The sequence below is a fragment of the Puntigrus tetrazona genome, chromosome 7 (genome assembly GCF_018831695.1).
Source record: "Puntigrus tetrazona isolate hp1 chromosome 7, ASM1883169v1, whole genome shotgun sequence".
Classification (NCBI taxonomy): Eukaryota; Metazoa; Chordata; class Actinopteri; order Cypriniformes; family Cyprinidae; genus Puntigrus; species Puntigrus tetrazona.
The window spans coordinates 32,847,256-32,864,585 of record NC_056705.1 but is presented as its reverse complement, the minus strand read 5'-3'; the positions used below and the strand labels follow the sequence as shown (position 1 = coordinate 32,864,585).

Genomic DNA, 17,330 nt, shown 5'->3' with positions numbered 1-17,330 from the left:
GGGCACTCCCAGCAATCCGGACCAAGTCAATCTTGAATTCAAAAAATGCACGCGAATGATTCGCGCCTGTCACGTGACCGCTCCCACGTGATCGCGCTCTTCGCCGCTCTAGGAAGTGCCTGAGTTTGTGCTTTGTAAAATAGTTATCAAGATCGAGACGTCTCGAGATACAAAAGCGTCAAGTGTGCTGAGATTTGGAAACGAGTTTCACCGGGAGGCGAGGTATTGACCCAGATCAATACGCTGATTAAATCATAAACTTATCATAAAAGTCTTCTTTATGTAGCGGTTAAACTACCGAACGATGAAAACGTGTCCCCGTCTTAACCCATGAAGAAATAGGATTGATGTTTTTACTTTACGGGCTATCTGACGAGTTATAATCTCGTGTTGCCCGTATCAATCGATTTATCGAAGTTTAGATTAGGCTTGTGACATTTCTTTAATCACGGAGATATTTATTAGCTCTTTCTTTCTATTGTCTTATGGGCACATCAATACACGCTATCTATTTATCAATATTTTTCACGAGATTTTTAAAAATCCTAAATGGAAATCAAGTGTGTTCGCTTTCTTTGTTTTAGTATAGAGTTAATGGTAGTTTTTTCCTAAATCCCAGTACCTGTAACCTGTAGAATGGTTGATATTTAGATATTAGATATTTAGTTTTTAAAAATTTTCTGTTTCTGGTTCAGAGAGGCTTTTTCCGGTAGAGAGGTATATTAGAGTTTCATGGTTCAGTGTGCTGTCAACAATATTTTATGCACTCTGGGCTTTTTTGTGTATGTTGTTTCTTTTGTCCCAGACTCTCACTCTTCTATATTTCTGCTGTCTCCAGTGTCCTCTGTTGGCTGGGATCGGTGTCATGAGTGATAAGGAGCTGCTAGAGCTGCCCATGAGCCAGGGCAAGTTTGAGCAGATATGGGGGGACCTGTAAGTCAACACACAGTTGAGTTATAGGAACACATCACTATACTATTAGGTTTTTTTTTTTTTTTTTTAACAATAAAATGTGATGCAGAACATAGTCACAAGCATCAATGATGCCCGTACATTCATTTGCAAATGCTTATTTTTACTTTTTTAAATTTGTCATTTAACAAGAAATATTTAGTTCCAGATCAGTTCTCAGAAATTGATCTCTAGCCCTTAAAGAAGTGTTTTGATATTCTTTTTTTGTTGTGTACTTCCGTAGAGGATTTGGTGAGCTGATCAAGGAGCTGCCTCGCACAAACAGTGATGCTTGGCTTACTGCTGTAAGCTTTTGCTTCATCTTTCTTTGACGCACTTTAAACTGTGTGTTTTGTTTTTTTTGCTGTCTGAGATCCAACAACTGTTTTAACTGTTTGGATTAGTTTACCCCAAAATCAAAATTAGCCTGTGTTTTAACTCCTAAACAATCATGATTTGTGGCTGTCCCAGATGAAAGATTGGCATCATAAAATTATTGTAGAGTAAATAAAGACCTCTTTTAGCAAATCATTGCGTTTTTGTAAGATCCATATTTCAAATGTAATAAAACCGTTTTTCTCACTTCTGCAGACTGTCATACGTGAAACAATACATTACAGTATAGGAGTGAATTTGAAGTACAAAATGAGGATTTGTAAGAAGAAATGTCTTGAGGGTTGTGATATTCACTTTGAAGCTAGGAGAAGAGAGGTTTTTTTGTAAGGCTAAAAGTAGCTCCTAACTTGCCTTATTGGGAGAAAAAAAAAAAAAAAAGCAAATAAAAAATGCACAAATTAACACAGGCTAATTACAATTTTTGTATTAACTAGCCCCTGCTGCATGGATTTTATTGCTTCTAATTTAAAACTAAAGAATAGAATAAGCATCAAACAAGCATGTGTCTGTAAATTTAAACGCTTGCTGCCACAGGCATTGCCCGATGGCCGTTTTACAGATGGCTTTGACCTGGATCTTCCAGAGAACTCTGCTGCACACGATGTAGCCTCAGCTGTGGACAGCCTGCCGCCTCCTGCTACTGTAGTGCCCTCAACCACAGACTATCCTGGAGAATACAACTTCCAGTTACACTTTAATCAGTCCAGCACTACCAAGTCGACCACATCAACGGTGAGTAATGAACTAAATATTTTGAATATACACAGTTTTAAAAAATTTTAATTTTCCCTTAGGGGTGCGATGAATCATAGCTGATCTGTGATCCATATGGACCAGCACTCACGGTTTGGCAAGCAGATAGATAGATATACACACATTTATGTAAAAAATACCTGTTTTGGCAAGTATTCTGGTAAACACAGTAGGTTATGTCCATATCGGTGTGTCGGTATTAGGTTCATGTATTTGGTTTTAAAGAGACGGAAGCCTAGAAATATCTGCTTCAGTCTGATCTTCTAATAAAACTTTAAGTGATTTTTTTTTAATAAAAACAGTACTCCTTGTAAATTAGTACTTTTTTGTCTAGTATCCATTTCAAAAGCTATTGGTAAGTTAATTAACCTAGTAATCGGTATCTGTAAAACTAAATATCGGTTGACCTCCAATTTTAACAGCAGATAACACTGCATGCTTTAAAAACATATTCTGCTTGTTTCCAAATCATTTATAAAATGAGGTTGTAGTAATAAAAGCATTCTGATCTGAGGTGGAATTACATTCAGCTGAAAACACAAGCCCTCTTCAGCACTCTTTAGTACTGAAAACTACAGTACAGGGCCATCTGCTGGTAAAATGTAAGCTCACCATTCATTCCAGAGGAATTGCAATGCATTTGGAAAAAATCTCTGAATTATCATCTCAGCCCTATAGCAGATGATTTCAGATCAAGAGATCTTTAACAGACATCTTGCAGATGTGTTTTGTGTCTTTTGTCATTAGATTGTCATTGCTAGAAAATCTTGCAGTGTTGGTTTAATAAGTAGTAAGGCAAGGCCAAAGCCAGGTATAAAGAAGCAGTTGAGCAGAAGAAGTCGGGTTTGTTTTTGTGCGTCTTGTGTGTTTTTGCAGTTTAGATTTTTAGTAAGGCGTGGCCAACTGAATTTGATTGTGTAATCAGGTATATAATTGCTATTAGTTACTATTACACTTGTAAATCTTACACGGTACGTTAGCAGCACAATCCTAATAATCTGGGTACTGTTCTTACGTTCTCTGCTTTCTCTTCTTTCATCTATTGCTATTCATTCAGGTCTCAACCTCAACACTGCCACTTACTCAAGCCTCTGCACTAATTTCACTTCTTCCTAGGGGTGGACAGGTTTGATAGTCTGCCATCTTTTACTGACGACGGCTTATTTGAATCGCACACAATGACAATCCATTTTGAAGTTATTTACCATTCTGTCAGAGTTTTGGTTCCTTACCGATGTTACCTCTGGCTTGCTCAGTTGTGGACACTTAATTCTAGTGATTATCGTTGATTTGATTGCACAGATAATTTTTAAACTAAACTGAGCTAGACAATGACGTCTCTGAATTAAAAAAATAAAAATTAGTGTTTAATCTTCTCATTATACATTACTGACACTCTATCCTCAGATTGTAAACTTAAGTGCTTTGACACAATCTGTTTTATTAAAAAGCTCTATATAAATAAAGGTGATTTGACTTGACACAGTTAACCACCAGATCATCCTGTCCACCCTCAGGGAACCGCACTATAGTGGTTCAAGTCGTGTCTCTCCAGTAGGTCCTTCAGGGTGTCTTGAAGGGGTGAGGTTTCTAAGTCACAGTGTGTTGCTGCTTTGGTTCCTCAAGGCTCAGTGCTGAGACCATTTCTATTCTCCATCTACATGTCATCTTTAGGGTCTGTAATCCACAAGCATGGCTTTTTCTATTATTGCTATTCTGATGACATTCAACTGTTCACATGTAGCTGTTCACACTACAGCCTGTCTGACAGACATTTCTAGCTGGACCTCTCTTCATCAGCTTGCACTGGTTGCCAATTAAATTCAATTCAAGGTACTGATGCTTGCCAACAAAACAATCCCTAGCAGTGCACCAAAATACCGAAACTAGCTAGTTTAAGACCTACACTGCCTCCAGAAGCTTGCATTCTTCAAGTGAATTATTACTAGCACTTAGCTATTCTATTTTATTGTATATTTTGTTCTAATTTATAAAAAAAAACAAGCTCTGTGTTTTTTGGTAGACCTGAGACTTGTATATTGTTGCTCTCTCATCAGTATGATTGCTTTGCGTAAAAGTGTAAAGTGCTATATGACTAAAGGTAAATTTAAACATCTCTGTTTTACACTGAACAAACTTAAACTGCACTTTAAGGTTAACGGTACAAATACGGTGCTAGTCCTGCTATGGAGCAGGGTTTCTAAACACCTGGTAAAAAGCTGTGTTTAGACCACTTTCAAATTACAGCTGTGAAACTTTCTTTTCCGTGATTAAAAGTGGTGTTTTGAACGATAGCCCATGGTTAAAAGCAGTGTGAAGCTCTTTTTTCATATTAAAAATAGCAAAGCACAAAGCATATGCTACTTTGATTTAAGAGCCTTTCACACCACAGGAACCTTTTCATGGTAAATGAACTAAACGTGGAACTACAGACTTTTTAGCATGTTAACATCGCAGGAACTAGGAACCGATTTTGGTTCTAGGAACTCCATTTGGAGGAACTAAATTAGCTTCTACTTCAGAGTAGGATCTAACACAATTCAGCCGTTTCAGAGTTTCTGCTGTCAGTGAAAATGCAACCAGGAAAACAGGAGGGAGAAATTAGTCCTCTAGGAACCACACTGTTGGCCAATTCCTAGAACTACACTGGACAAAAGCCCCTTTAGTGGATGGGAGGCACAATAAATATTGTTCATTTATAAACTGAAAGCGAGCATTCTTCACTTTCAGTCTTTCTGTCTGTCTGGTGGAGATGAGTCTAAACAATGGCTAACAAACTGTATGACCTGACTTCCACAAAGTTGGGCACCTTGTGTATATTTCTTTTACATCTTTACATATTGGGTATTTTCTCTGCTCTGTGCTTAAATATGTTGTTTGAATTTTAAATTTAAAGTTATTTTATAATTTCTGATCACCAGAATTCCAAATAAATGAAATGTGTATAGGCAGAAATATGCAATTCATCCTGCTCATCCTGCTGTCTGTCTTTCCCACAGTATTCTCAGCTGCTGAATAAGCTGTATTGTCAGCTTGCAAAAACATGTCCCGTGGATGTGCTGGTGGGCCGAGAGCCACCTAAGGGTGCCATGCTAAGAGCCACAGCGATTTATAAGAAATCTGAACATGTCTCTGAGGTGGTAATCCGCTGCCCACACCACCAGAACATCGCTGAAAACAATGAAGGTTTGTCTGCATTAAATGCAGCTCTCTCACATTTCCCAGAATTAATTCCAGGATCAGTCCTAAGTTGGGGGCATATTAACATTGCTGTGTTTAGTCTCAGAACAAGCTCTGTGTGTCATTCATGGCGTGCAAACTGTAATGAAGCAGATATCAGGGAGCTGGTAGCATGGCCCCCACAGAGCCCTGATCTCAACATCATCAGGGATTACGTGAAGAGACAGAAGGATGTGAGAAAGACTGTGTGCATGTGTACCTGATAGAATTGCTGCTGTTTGAAGGCAAAGGGTGGTCACACCAAATACTGATTTAATTTAGATTCTCTTTTTGATTTGCTGTCATATATTGGTGGGTTTAATGTCACATTTAGACAGTTACATATGTGACAGTTTACATATGTGTGTGTGTTTAATCATATTCGACACTTGATTTTACACACTGATTATAACTCAAACACACAATTTGGGGACACGTTGTTCACTGACAGAGTTATTACAATTTAAAGGTGGTTTATAAAGATGCTAATGTCCTCATAATACGTAAAAAAAGTACTAAATAGTGGTGTGTTTTTTTTTTTTTTTATCTAAAAAGGCATAATGTTTCCTGTAAAAGGTGGTGTTAGGTGTAGGGTTGGTGTATGGCAATAGCAATAGCACATACAGTTTGTACAGTATAAAGCTTATGGAGACTTCTAATAAACCACAGTTTCAAATTGTGCCTGTATTCTCATCAATTCTTATAAAACTCATATTTTTTTTTTCTTTTTAGGTGTTTCCCATCGTAGCCATCTCATCCGTGTGGAGGGCAGTCAGAGAGTCCAGTATCATGAGGATCCAAACACCAAGAGGCATAGTGTGACCATGCTTTATGAGTCTCCACAGGTACACCATTGACCAATTGTGATCTATTGGCTTTTTGGTCTTGTTGCATTAAACATATCAGGAGATACAGTTGCATCTCAAGAAATCTCAGGTGCTGAGCAGCCATTAGTGTGTTAGTCTGCTGTTTTGAGTAAAAGTGTACTATTAATCTTATAAATTGTCTTATGTAGCATGATACTAATGTAGTGCTTGAAGTATTTGAATATGACTTTTTCAAATTGAAGTCCTGGAAAACCCTTAAAAAATTTTGGAGAAGTACTTGAAGTGGTCTCGCGATATCAGAAAGTTTGTGTTAAAACATTTAAAGAGCACACAATAAGAGAAACGCTCAATATAGGAATATTATTTTATCTACCTCATGTTGCTGCCTTCATTACGGTGATATACATTTTATATACACTTTATTTTGATGGTGTCGTATGAACATTCTGTTGACAGTAAGTAACTTTGCACCTACATGTCAGCTAACTTTCATTAGAGTGTGAGTATTAGTAGACTGGTAGGGTTAAGGTTAGAATAAGTTGGCATGTTCTTGAAAAGCTACCTATAGTCAGTAAAATGTCTGTTGAGAGATAATCACAATAAAGAGTTAGCAGATAATAATCACACAGTCCACTTATACTCTAATGATAGTTAGTTGATATGTAGGTGTACAGTTATTGTCAACAGAATGTTCATAAGAATATGAAGTGTTACCGAAATTTCATTTAACTTGAGTATATACTTATTTATAAGTGTCTTTACAACAATGCAAAGAGCAGTGCGTAACATTTTACCAGATTTAGTCGTCCACTTTTATTTGTAAATCAATCAATCATTTTTATTTATATAGCGCTTTTAACAACACAGGTTGCATCAAAGCACTATGAAAATAAAAATGTTTCACTAGATTTTATAAAATTGTGCACCCATGATGTTTCTAGAGTATCTTTTGCTGCTGAATTAAGCACTTAATTAGTTTTATAGTTTATCTGTCATAATTATTAAACTTTTTTTTATTACGCTGCTTAGTGGAATACTCTATTCTGATTGGTCAGTCGCCACATTCCAAGGTTTGTTATTCCCAGATAATAACTGTTACTACTAATCATCTTGACCATTAGTAATTGATATCACCCCGCCATCTCTCACTCTTTAGTGCCATCTTGCAGCTTAAAATGCTTAACAAATAATTAAAATGGAGGATTTCAACGTTGATTTCAACATGTAAAACAAAAAGCAAAAAGTACCCTTGCTCTAAAGTTGCACATGGACAAATATTAAAATCACAAGGATTTAAAAGTTGAAATAAAAATGAAACATCACCCGGTAGTTTAGTAAAACCATATGATATCTTCATTTTGAACATTTATTTCAACCAATTATTATTGTCTCGTCTTTAGTTTAAGATATATCGAAATATATTCAAGATAAAGCCTGGTTTTCAGTATTTTAATTACTAAAAATATATTACTCGGTTGTCACAATAATCAGTATTACTCGATGGTTCATTAGTTATGGCTCTAGATTCTAAGATCGGAACACAACTGCATTGTTTTTGTAATTAAAAGACAGATGTTTTGTCATTGAAAATGTCTTTAGTATTAAAATACTGTTTCGTTCTAGTGAACCAAGTATGTGCACTTTGTCTCTTTGCATCGTCACACCCCTAGTGTCTGTGAGCATGATATTGCAAATAACTTGATTGTTTGTATTTTGTCTCTGCCCATATAGCTGGGTTCAGTGGTAACCACCGTACTGCTGAACTTCATGTGCAACAGCAGCTGTATGGGTGGGATGAATAGGAGACCAATTTTCACCATACTGACCCTGGAAACCTTTGAGTGAGTCCCTCTCTTTTCTGTCTTTCAATTGTATAAGTTTCTGTCTGTAATTTTAGCATTGCATTATAGAGATCTTTTAGGATTTTATACAATTTTTTTAGGCTTTAGACAAAATTACAATACTAAAATAGCTGTTGCTTTGTTTGATAAACATTGAAGGTAAACCTCTTTCGTGCCTGGACATCGAATATGCAGAAGAAAAGTTGTGCATATTGTATGCATTACTTAACTCAGGCCCAGTGCTTTACTGTCAAATGTGTGTCACCAAGAAATAAATTATTAATCACCGCACTTTTTAATGCAAAACGATAAATCTAAATTTTGTTTCCTCCAGCGCTACCAAATCTGCTCCTGGTGCCACCATCAGTAGTACTTGGTGGCGCTGGGGCCACTTCTTCTAAATGTTAGTCTGGAGCCCTGTAATCGCATTAAACTAGATTTAATCACAATTTTTACCATATTTTATATAATTGTGCAGTCTTACTTTTAGCTTAAGGTTTCTCCCTTAAGTAAAAATTAATCTCAGTACCTTTGTAAATAAGTTTAAAGAGGAAATTCTTACCCAAGAACTTTTACAGTCATTTAGAACTCTTAAGTGTTGACCATTCAGTGCTGTTCTACATTCACAGTGGACAGGTTCTTGGTCGCCGATGTTTTGAAGTTCGTGTATGTGCATGTCCAGGTCGTGACCGCAAAACAGAGGAAGACAATCTGAAAAGTATTACTGGGCAGACAGTTACTGGAACAAAGAGAAGTAAATAAAATTGAGAAAACAAGACTGATAACTACCTCAATTTAATGTCTAGCCCTTTAATTGACATGTGCTTTTTTTTTTTTTTATAAACAAATTATAACAGAGCGTAAAATTTCAGATCAGGTGAAAGAGCCACTCCATCCAGCTGCTCCTGAATCTACTGATGAGATTTACATTCTTCAGGTATGTAACATTGGAATATTTTTTAATCATTTTTGCTGTATAAAACACATTTCATGAAAGTACTTTTTGATTTTTCAGAAGTTATTTTTGTACTTTTTTCCAGATACGAGGAAAGGAGCGTTTTGAAATGCTAAGGACTATAAATGCTAGTTTGGAGCTTATGCACATGATGCCTGTTGCTGATCAAGAAAAGTACAGGCAAAAACGGTATGACTCCTAGCAGATTTTTTGTGGTTCCTTGTTTTTGTTCCTTTGTATACTGGTTAAAATGTTAAAAAAAATTAAATTCTAAACCATTTAATCCCTCTTGTAGAAATGCCTTAAAACATGATGAAGCCTGTCCGAAGCTGAAGAGTGGCAAAAAATCTCTTCTAAAAGATTCGGACTAAAACATCTTTCCATTTTGTTACTTTATTTGTACTCACAAATCAGAAGTGTACTGGTTTTCTGAAGATAAAAGTGTAACCTTTGAGTTCAAGCTGTTGTATATATCCAACCAAGTTTTCCAGATGTTAAATTTTTTTTTCCTGCATCCACTTTTATATTTTCTTATTGTTGAAATAAATGTTTTGTAATGTAACTTTTCATGTCTTCTCTTAATTTGTCAATACATGCTCATTCGTGTCAGGCTCATACATACAGTATGCTCGTGTACCATTTACGCTCATACCGTGTCACAAAAATTTTGCAACTTTAAAATATAAAAAATTATCTGTGGGGTATCATTTTTGTCACATTTTAAGTTGCTGCCTCGTGTTAAACTGCTTTAAATTACTTTTTTTCCTCCACATCAATCTACACTCCATAGACCATAACTGTATGGCAGAAAAAGGTTTGTAACATCTATGTAAATTTATTACAAATAAAAAATTTAAATAAGTACATTGTAAATATACTTCAGCTAAATACTTAGTTTAGGGTATGAATACTTATGCAGTCTCAAGTGTTTTTGTTTGATGTGGCAAGCTTTGCTCATCAGCAATTTATCAATTATCAGCCACTCTTCTCTCAAGCTCTGTCGGGTTGGATGGACAGATGCACAATTTCAGGTTTCAAATATTTGATTGGGTTCAATCCCAGGCTGGGCCACTTAAGGAAATTCACAAAGTTGTCTATAAGCCACTGGATATAGCCACTGTGTGCTTAGGGTCAATGTTCTGTTGGAAGGTGAACCTTCTGCCCAGTCTGAGTTTCTAAATGCTCTGCACTGGGTTTCCTTCAAAGCTATCTCTATATTTTGCTGCACAGAGTGTTCCTTCTACTCTGATGACTCCCTCAGTCCCCACCGCTGAAAAACAGCCCCACAGCATGAGGCTCCTACCAGCACAATTTACTTTTGGGATGGTACACAGCAGGTCATGAGTAAAGCTGATTTTCTTCAAACATGATTAATAAGCGCCTATAAGCTGATTTTTTACTTCCACAGAATTGTGGCTTGGCGCAAACCTATTTCTCAGTTCTTCAGGCAGATTCTGTTAACCTTAATGTATGGTTTTTGCTCTGATATGCATTATCAGACCTTTTATTAAGACAGGTGTGCTGTTCCGAATCATACCCATTCAATTAAATTTGCCACAGGCTCACTTCACCCTAAGTGTAGTAACATCTACAAGCAATTTGAATGCTCCTGAGCTAAATTTCCAACTGTCCCAGAAAAGGGTATGAATACTTATGCAATGGAATCATTTTAGTTTTTTATGTTTAATAAATTTGTAAATATGTCAAAAACCTGCTTTTTGCCATAAAGTTAGGGTGTGTGGAGTGTAGGTTGATGTGAAAAAAAAGTATTGTAACATAAATTTAACATAAGGCAGCAACATAATGTAAAAAAAAACTGAAGAGGTATGAATACTTTCACAAACCACTGTAGTAAAAGATGGCATAATGGGCTAGTTCCATATCTCTGTCATTGGATTCTGGTCTTGCGATTGTGTGTATAGATACTTCCAGTCTTGTTAAACACCAGTACAGAGATCTGGAGAAATCCAAATATTACTTTATATATGTTTACGGGAATTATAATATCACTTAAAATGCAAGTGCAGATAAACACTGCTATTATTACTATACAATAAATGTTAACTCAGCCAGTGCAGTTGAAACTTACATATGTTTGTGTCTGATTAATATATATATACAATTATTATTATATATATAATTATTATTAATTTTTTTAAGAACATTTTACCAGTCTAAATCTGCATATATCTTAATTACGGTTGACTACTATTGATTTGAGTCCAGTTGCAGTTCTGGAAAATGATGGCCCTAGAGACTAAATGGCTCCTAATTGTTTCTTGCCTAATTATTGACATTAATTATTTTGCAGTTTAACCGGGGTCTTTTTTTCTCCAACTTTTTACACTTTTAGTCTGAATTCAATCTCTTTCTTGGCTTATTTCATTGAAGAAAAGAAACCTAATAATCTGGCACACCTGAATATAAGGAGTTTTTGAAATTCAGCCTTCGTGGACTTAATACAAAGTCTGTAGTAATTAAAATTTATGTGGTTTGGTAAAATAAATTTCCTTTCTCCTAATAATTCTGCACACAGTGTATATCCATTTCTCAATTGAGCACATCAGTTTGTTTCATCATTTTCACAACATATTTTATACATGGTTAGCATTCTAAACATTTCTTGAATGCGCTGCTTATAGACAATGATTTTTGCAACAGATCTTTCAGAAAAACAAAGCAAGACACACAGAGAACGACACATAAAGCTTTGGTAACACTTTCAATAAGGTGTCAGTTATTAACATTAACTATTGTGTGACAAAGTGAATCTAAGCAAGATAAAGAACCATATCACAAATTTCTGTGCAGTACAATGTTATTTATAGTTTTTTTTTTCCTTTCTCCAGTCACATGGAAGGTGCACATTCCAGCGTGACTAGTTTAGCAGAATTCCAAACCCTTATGCCAGCAAACATTAAAGTACATGGCCATTTAAACAGATAACGGCCAGCAAAAAGGAAGCCCTATTTATTTGAAGGGAGGAGTCTACTCGCTAAGCACGTGGGTAATGTTCAGAAAGAGAACACTGAGTTGGAGTAGTAGCTAACTTTCTTACGCCTATGTAAAGTGCAAGTCTTATGTGTAAATATAAGTTTTGTTTCATTTGTACTTTGTTTTTTACATTTTTCTTTGGAAATCCATTGGATGAAATTTGTTTCATTGCTGGATGCACTTTTTTTAACTGATTATTAAAATTTTTTTGAGGCTTCAGAATTTTTAGTGCTTGTTTTACTGCCCTTCGCTGCCAAGAACGACCACATCACAATTGGTTTCAGTAGTGGGGTGGGGCATCTCTGTTGGCTAACAGCGGGTGGTAGACAACTTTAACTTGAAGTATCAAGATGGCTGCTGTGGCTCAGTGAGTTATTAAAGCTCACCCAGTACAGTTCTTGGAGGAGGAGGATATGGTGGAGGCTGTAAATGCTGGGGAAATGGAATTGGGTGCTGTGGCATATGAGGAAATTTAATTAGGCCTGTCTTCTAAGGTTCTGAACGTTCAAGAAGTGGAAACTGAACCTGTGGTACGATACAAAATGGTGAAGGTTAGTACTCCTCAAGATAAATCCTCCATCATCCTTTGCCATCGCCCAAGACCTCCTTACCACCGGTGGGTGGGGTAGCATCACCTGCATCATCTGCAGTTTCAGCCCACCCCTTAGCAAGTCAACAAGCAACGAATCAGGTACTAAAGTTCCATTTTCTTTGATTATCATGAGAAAGTTCAAGGACAGGTGACTTCAATCCAAAGAACAAGTGAAGATGTTGGTGCAGGCTGTGGAATGATGAAGTAGATGAGGTGGAAATGGAACCAGTCCAATCATCAGCGGAAAATTCAGATCTCTATACACATCTGAGTTATCATCAACGACAACAGCTAATGAAGGTACATAGGTCTTTTCCCACATGGTTTTAAAGAAAGACCAGGGCCAACCCAGGCTATCAACCATAATATCATCATCATATCAGAATTTTCCCCATTTCTCATCTCTGGCCTTCCAAGTTTCACTGGACAAGAGAGTTTGAAGGAGCTTTTGTAGCACTCAAAGATTTAATGTGAAGATCCAATTCTGCACAGTCCTGATTTTTTTAAAGGTTTCTTGTGCAGGTGGATGCCTCAGATGTTGGACTAGGAGCAGTTTTGACCCAAGGAGAGCCAGGATGTGAGCAACCAGTGTTATTCCTGAGTAAAAAACTCTTTGAGAGAGAGAAAGTAATCCACTGTGGAAAAAAGGACTCGCCATTAAATGGACTTGGAAAAGAATTCACTTTGCAAACCGAGGGGAGCAGCCTCCGTTATAAAAGCCTAACTGTCTAGTTCATAGGGGGAGGCTTAGAAAGATATAGAGGAGGACACTGAGTTGGAGTAAAATGCAAGTCTTTTGTGTAAAGATTTTTTTTTGTTTGGAAATCCATTGGATGAAATTTGTTCCATTTGCTGGATGCACTTTTTGAACTGATATTAAACTTCAGAGTTTTTGTGCTTGTTTAACTGCCCCTTGCCACTGCAAAGAATGACCGCATCACACTATATTTTTTACACTGTTTATTTTTTAGTTTTAACATTAAGTACATTAATGTGAACTATTTATATAGATACAAGACTGTACTATATGTACTTATATGTACAAGACTGACATTAAAATGTATAGTTATTGTACATCAGTTACAGTTTTTCTTCTCAAACAAAAATAAACACTGCAAAAATATGCTGTTCATACTTAATGTAGGTTTAACATTAATGTACAACTAACAAATTAACTACACCAGTTAACACGAACAATAATTATGTTAGTTAAGTTTAAAATTTATTTATACATTGAAATTTAAAAATGTTTTGTAATGTTTTGTAAAATTAGTTTATGTACTGTGAATTAACATGAAATGATTAATTTTAATGTTAGTATTAACTAACATTAAAAAAGATAAATTATGTAAAATATTATTTGGTTTTAGTTATATTCGTTAACAAGTATCTGAAAATTGTCTTTATTTTAAAATGTTGCCAACACTTTTTATGATCTACAACTGTTTTTAAAAAAAGTGATCTATAAATGATTTAAATGATCTATAAGCATTTTTAAAATAATATAAAACTATATGGCATTAGAATATATATATATATATGTGTGTGTGTGTGTGTGTGTGTGTGTGTGTGTTTATTATTCAAATTAATTAAACTGCCCAGTAAAAAGTCTCGAAAGATTTCATATCTTATTTTTCACTGTGATAACAGATAATGTTATCCTATATTTCCATCCAGTGGTTATACATGGTAGTACAGCCTTCACTTGCCTTACATTAACCTCTGACAGTTCAAATTTTCTTAAAGCCCCTGAGCATTATTAATTTATGAAACTAACCATAGTTCATCAGTTACTGCTAGGCTTACTTAAAAAAAACACCATTGCAACACTGTTCAAGTTATCTAAAAGCTATTCGTAAGTTCCTTAATATATTTTTAACCTGTCAACAAAGTTTGGTGAGTATTCCTTGAAATCAAAATTCAAAATTCAAAATTCCACATCTAAAACAAATAATAATTCACATTCAAAGCAAAATATCTTACTTCATGTTGGTTGTAGCTACTGAGTGTCAATCAAAAAGTTGTCTGGATTTTTACGAACAAGATATAAACCAAGTTTGGTGACTGCAGCTAAAAGTAACCCCCCATTTTTGATGCTGATATTTGTATCGAATTCTAAGCATGTTATTTGCCTCAAAAATGCAGGAAGCAAATATTAAATATTTAGCATTTGCTGTTTTGACATTATTCTGATGAAATCAAGTAAAAACAAGACACTGAATTCAAAGCATTTTGAAAAAGACACTTCCTGCTGCCAGTTGGTGGCATTATAACATGTAATCATACAACAAACAAACCCATGAAGTTATAAGATACTTCCTGTTTCCTGTTAGATATTGAATGGCTGACTTACAGCAACTTCCTGTTTCATGGCGAAACATCAAATTTTCCCAAGGTGCCACGGACACACCCTTTAACGAAAACTCTAAAACTTTCAAAAAATGTAATATCGTAAAGGACTTTAGTTTACACTGAACAAATTTGTTGTTAAGCTGAATAAATCTCTGGGAGGAGTTTGTTAAAGTATGACACCTGAAAATTAAATTATTAAAAATAACCGACTTCCCAGTTTCGGATTTGCTCCAAGAGAAGGTGGTATCGGTGCTACGTGAGAGTAGTGATTGTCACACGTGTACGTGAAATAAAGGTTTAGGTGTGTATAGGTGGCGTTGCTGCCATTTTGCCACACCCACTTCTGAAACCAATATCAGACAATATTTTGCCATTTCTAAAGCGTGTGCAAAGCTTTGTGACCTTTCAAGCATGTTTAGGCCCTCAAAAATACTATTTATTGGGGAAAATAATAATAAAAATAATAAACGGAGCAATTCCAAGACGGTCCTTGCACCTCTGTGCTTGGGCCTTAATAATAATAATAATAATACATTTGCAATGATGGGCCCAGGACACATGCATTACAGTAAGCCTCTGACAGTTTGGATTTAAGGGATACAGCAATGAAATAGTTAATTCAAAACATCAAGACAGACAACTATAACTGTTAACATAAACATTATATAACATTATATATCATTTATTATTGTTAATTAACATTAACATGAAATTAATCCTTTAAAATACATTGTTAGTTTTAGTGAACGCATTAATGAATGTTAACCAAAGACACCTTATTGTAAATTGTTGCCAACACTTTTTATGATCTCCAATTGTTTTAAAAAATATATATTTTAAAAGATCTATAAGCATTTGAATCACACTTCCTGTGTTGAGCACTTAACTCATTACCAGTTTCAGAAGGGGAGACTGGCCTTTCCCCTTTCGAATGTAGCTTAGGTTACCAGCCACCACTTTTTCCTAGTATGGAATCCGAAGTCTCCTCTGCTCAGGCTTTCATCTGGAGGTGTCACCATACCTGTATGAAAGCTCAAGAGGCTCTCCTCCAGGTGGGGGCTTGCACCGAGGCTAAGGCCTTTGCCCACCAGTCCAAACCTCTAGTCTACGCTGTTGGTCAAAAAGTGTGGCTTTCTACTAGTAACATTCCACTCCGATCCATGAGTAATAAACTAGCTCCAAAATGTATTGGCCCATAAAATCCTTAGTCCAGTGGCATTCCCCCCTTATTGATGATAACAATCAACGGGTAAGATTGTCTGGGAGCGCCAAGTGGTATATAAAGATGCTGATAGACAGCATGATTATAGCACATTTTAGAGTGGGCTCCCATTGTGACCAGCCTAAGGCACACCTGAGCAATTATCATGCTGTCTAAACAACATCTTGAAATACCACACCTGTGAGGTAGATGGATTATCTCAGCAAAGGGTAAGTGTTCACTAGCACATATTTATACGGATTTGTGAACAATATTTAAGTGTGTTTATAGAAAAAGTCTTAGGTCTTGAAAAATGGGGGCACAAACAAAGTGTTTTGTTCAGTGTATTATATGTATCTAGGACATTCTTGGTCATCTCACCCCCAAGTAGTTCCAAATCTGTATGAACCAGGCTGATTTTGGGTCACCATTGACTTCCATACTATTTTTTTTCCTTCTATGGAAGTCAATGGTGTCCCAAAACAGCTTGGGTACAAACTTTGTTGTTTTATAACATAATGGATTTTGTACATGTTCTGTATTTTTTGTTCTTATACATTTTGTTTAGTAATGTAAATTATAATAATACTGTGCATCATGTATTCTATGCAACAGTGTTTTGTGCATTATATTTCAAAGAGATTATATTTCAGATCACTAGTTACAAATGACCTGCTTCTGTCATCTGATCTCTTGTTGTATCTCTTTATTATTTAATTTGTATTATTTTATTATATATTGCGTGGTTGATCAGCACACTCCAGCTGTTCCAAAATGCAGCAGTCCAGGAAGTATCTCCATATCCATATCTGTCAAAGTGCTCTGGCTTCCTATTAAATATCCTATAAATTTGATAGATTTTTTACATTTTATACTTATACTTATAAAGCTTTGAATGGGCGAGCTCTTATCATGTTATAGTCCTGCCCGTCCGCTGCATTCACAAAACTCTGACTGTTTGATAATACCTAGAATATCAAAATCTACTGCAGGCAGCAGATCCTTTTCCTATCTAGCACCTAAACTCTGGAACAATCTCCCTAGTCAGTTTAAAGCTTACACATAACACATAACTCAAGCTGAAGCGAATCTGCAGGACAATGGTCCAAAACACACCAGCAAGTTCAACTCTGAATGGCTGTGAGTTTGGATTTTGTTTTCCCTTCATAATAAAAACCTTTATTTATGTTGCGTTTACTTGTGTTATCTTTTATTATCTTATTTACACCAATGTAGATAAAGTCCATGG

At 35.7% G+C, this 17,330-nt stretch overlaps 1 protein-coding gene across 3 annotated transcripts; it reads left to right on the top strand.

Moving 5' to 3' along the window:
* Window positions 1–76: 76 nt before the first annotated feature.
* Window positions 77–9,504, top strand: LOC122347860 (cellular tumor antigen p53-like). Of its 3 annotated transcripts, none has more exons than XM_043243116.1 (11): window positions 77–222; window positions 839–933; window positions 1,196–1,256; window positions 1,882–2,079; window positions 5,100–5,286; window positions 6,052–6,164; window positions 7,878–7,987; window positions 8,617–8,741; window positions 8,860–8,924; window positions 9,028–9,131; window positions 9,238–9,504. In XM_043243116.1, exons 2-11 carry the CDS (start codon window positions 866–868, stop codon window positions 9,311–9,313), a joined length of 1,107 nt encoding a protein of 368 aa, XP_043099051.1. In that variant the 5' UTR covers window positions 77–222; window positions 839–865; the 3' UTR covers window positions 9,314–9,504. The 3 variants fall into 3 exon arrangements, with proteins under 3 accessions (XP_043099051.1, XP_043099050.1, XP_043099052.1); XM_043243115.1 differs by having other exon boundaries at window positions 8,845–8,924; XM_043243117.1 differs by lacking the exons at window positions 8,860–8,924; window positions 9,028–9,131; window positions 9,238–9,504 and having other exon boundaries at window positions 8,670–8,741.
* The last annotated feature ends 7,826 nt before the right edge of the window (window positions 9,505–17,330 follow it).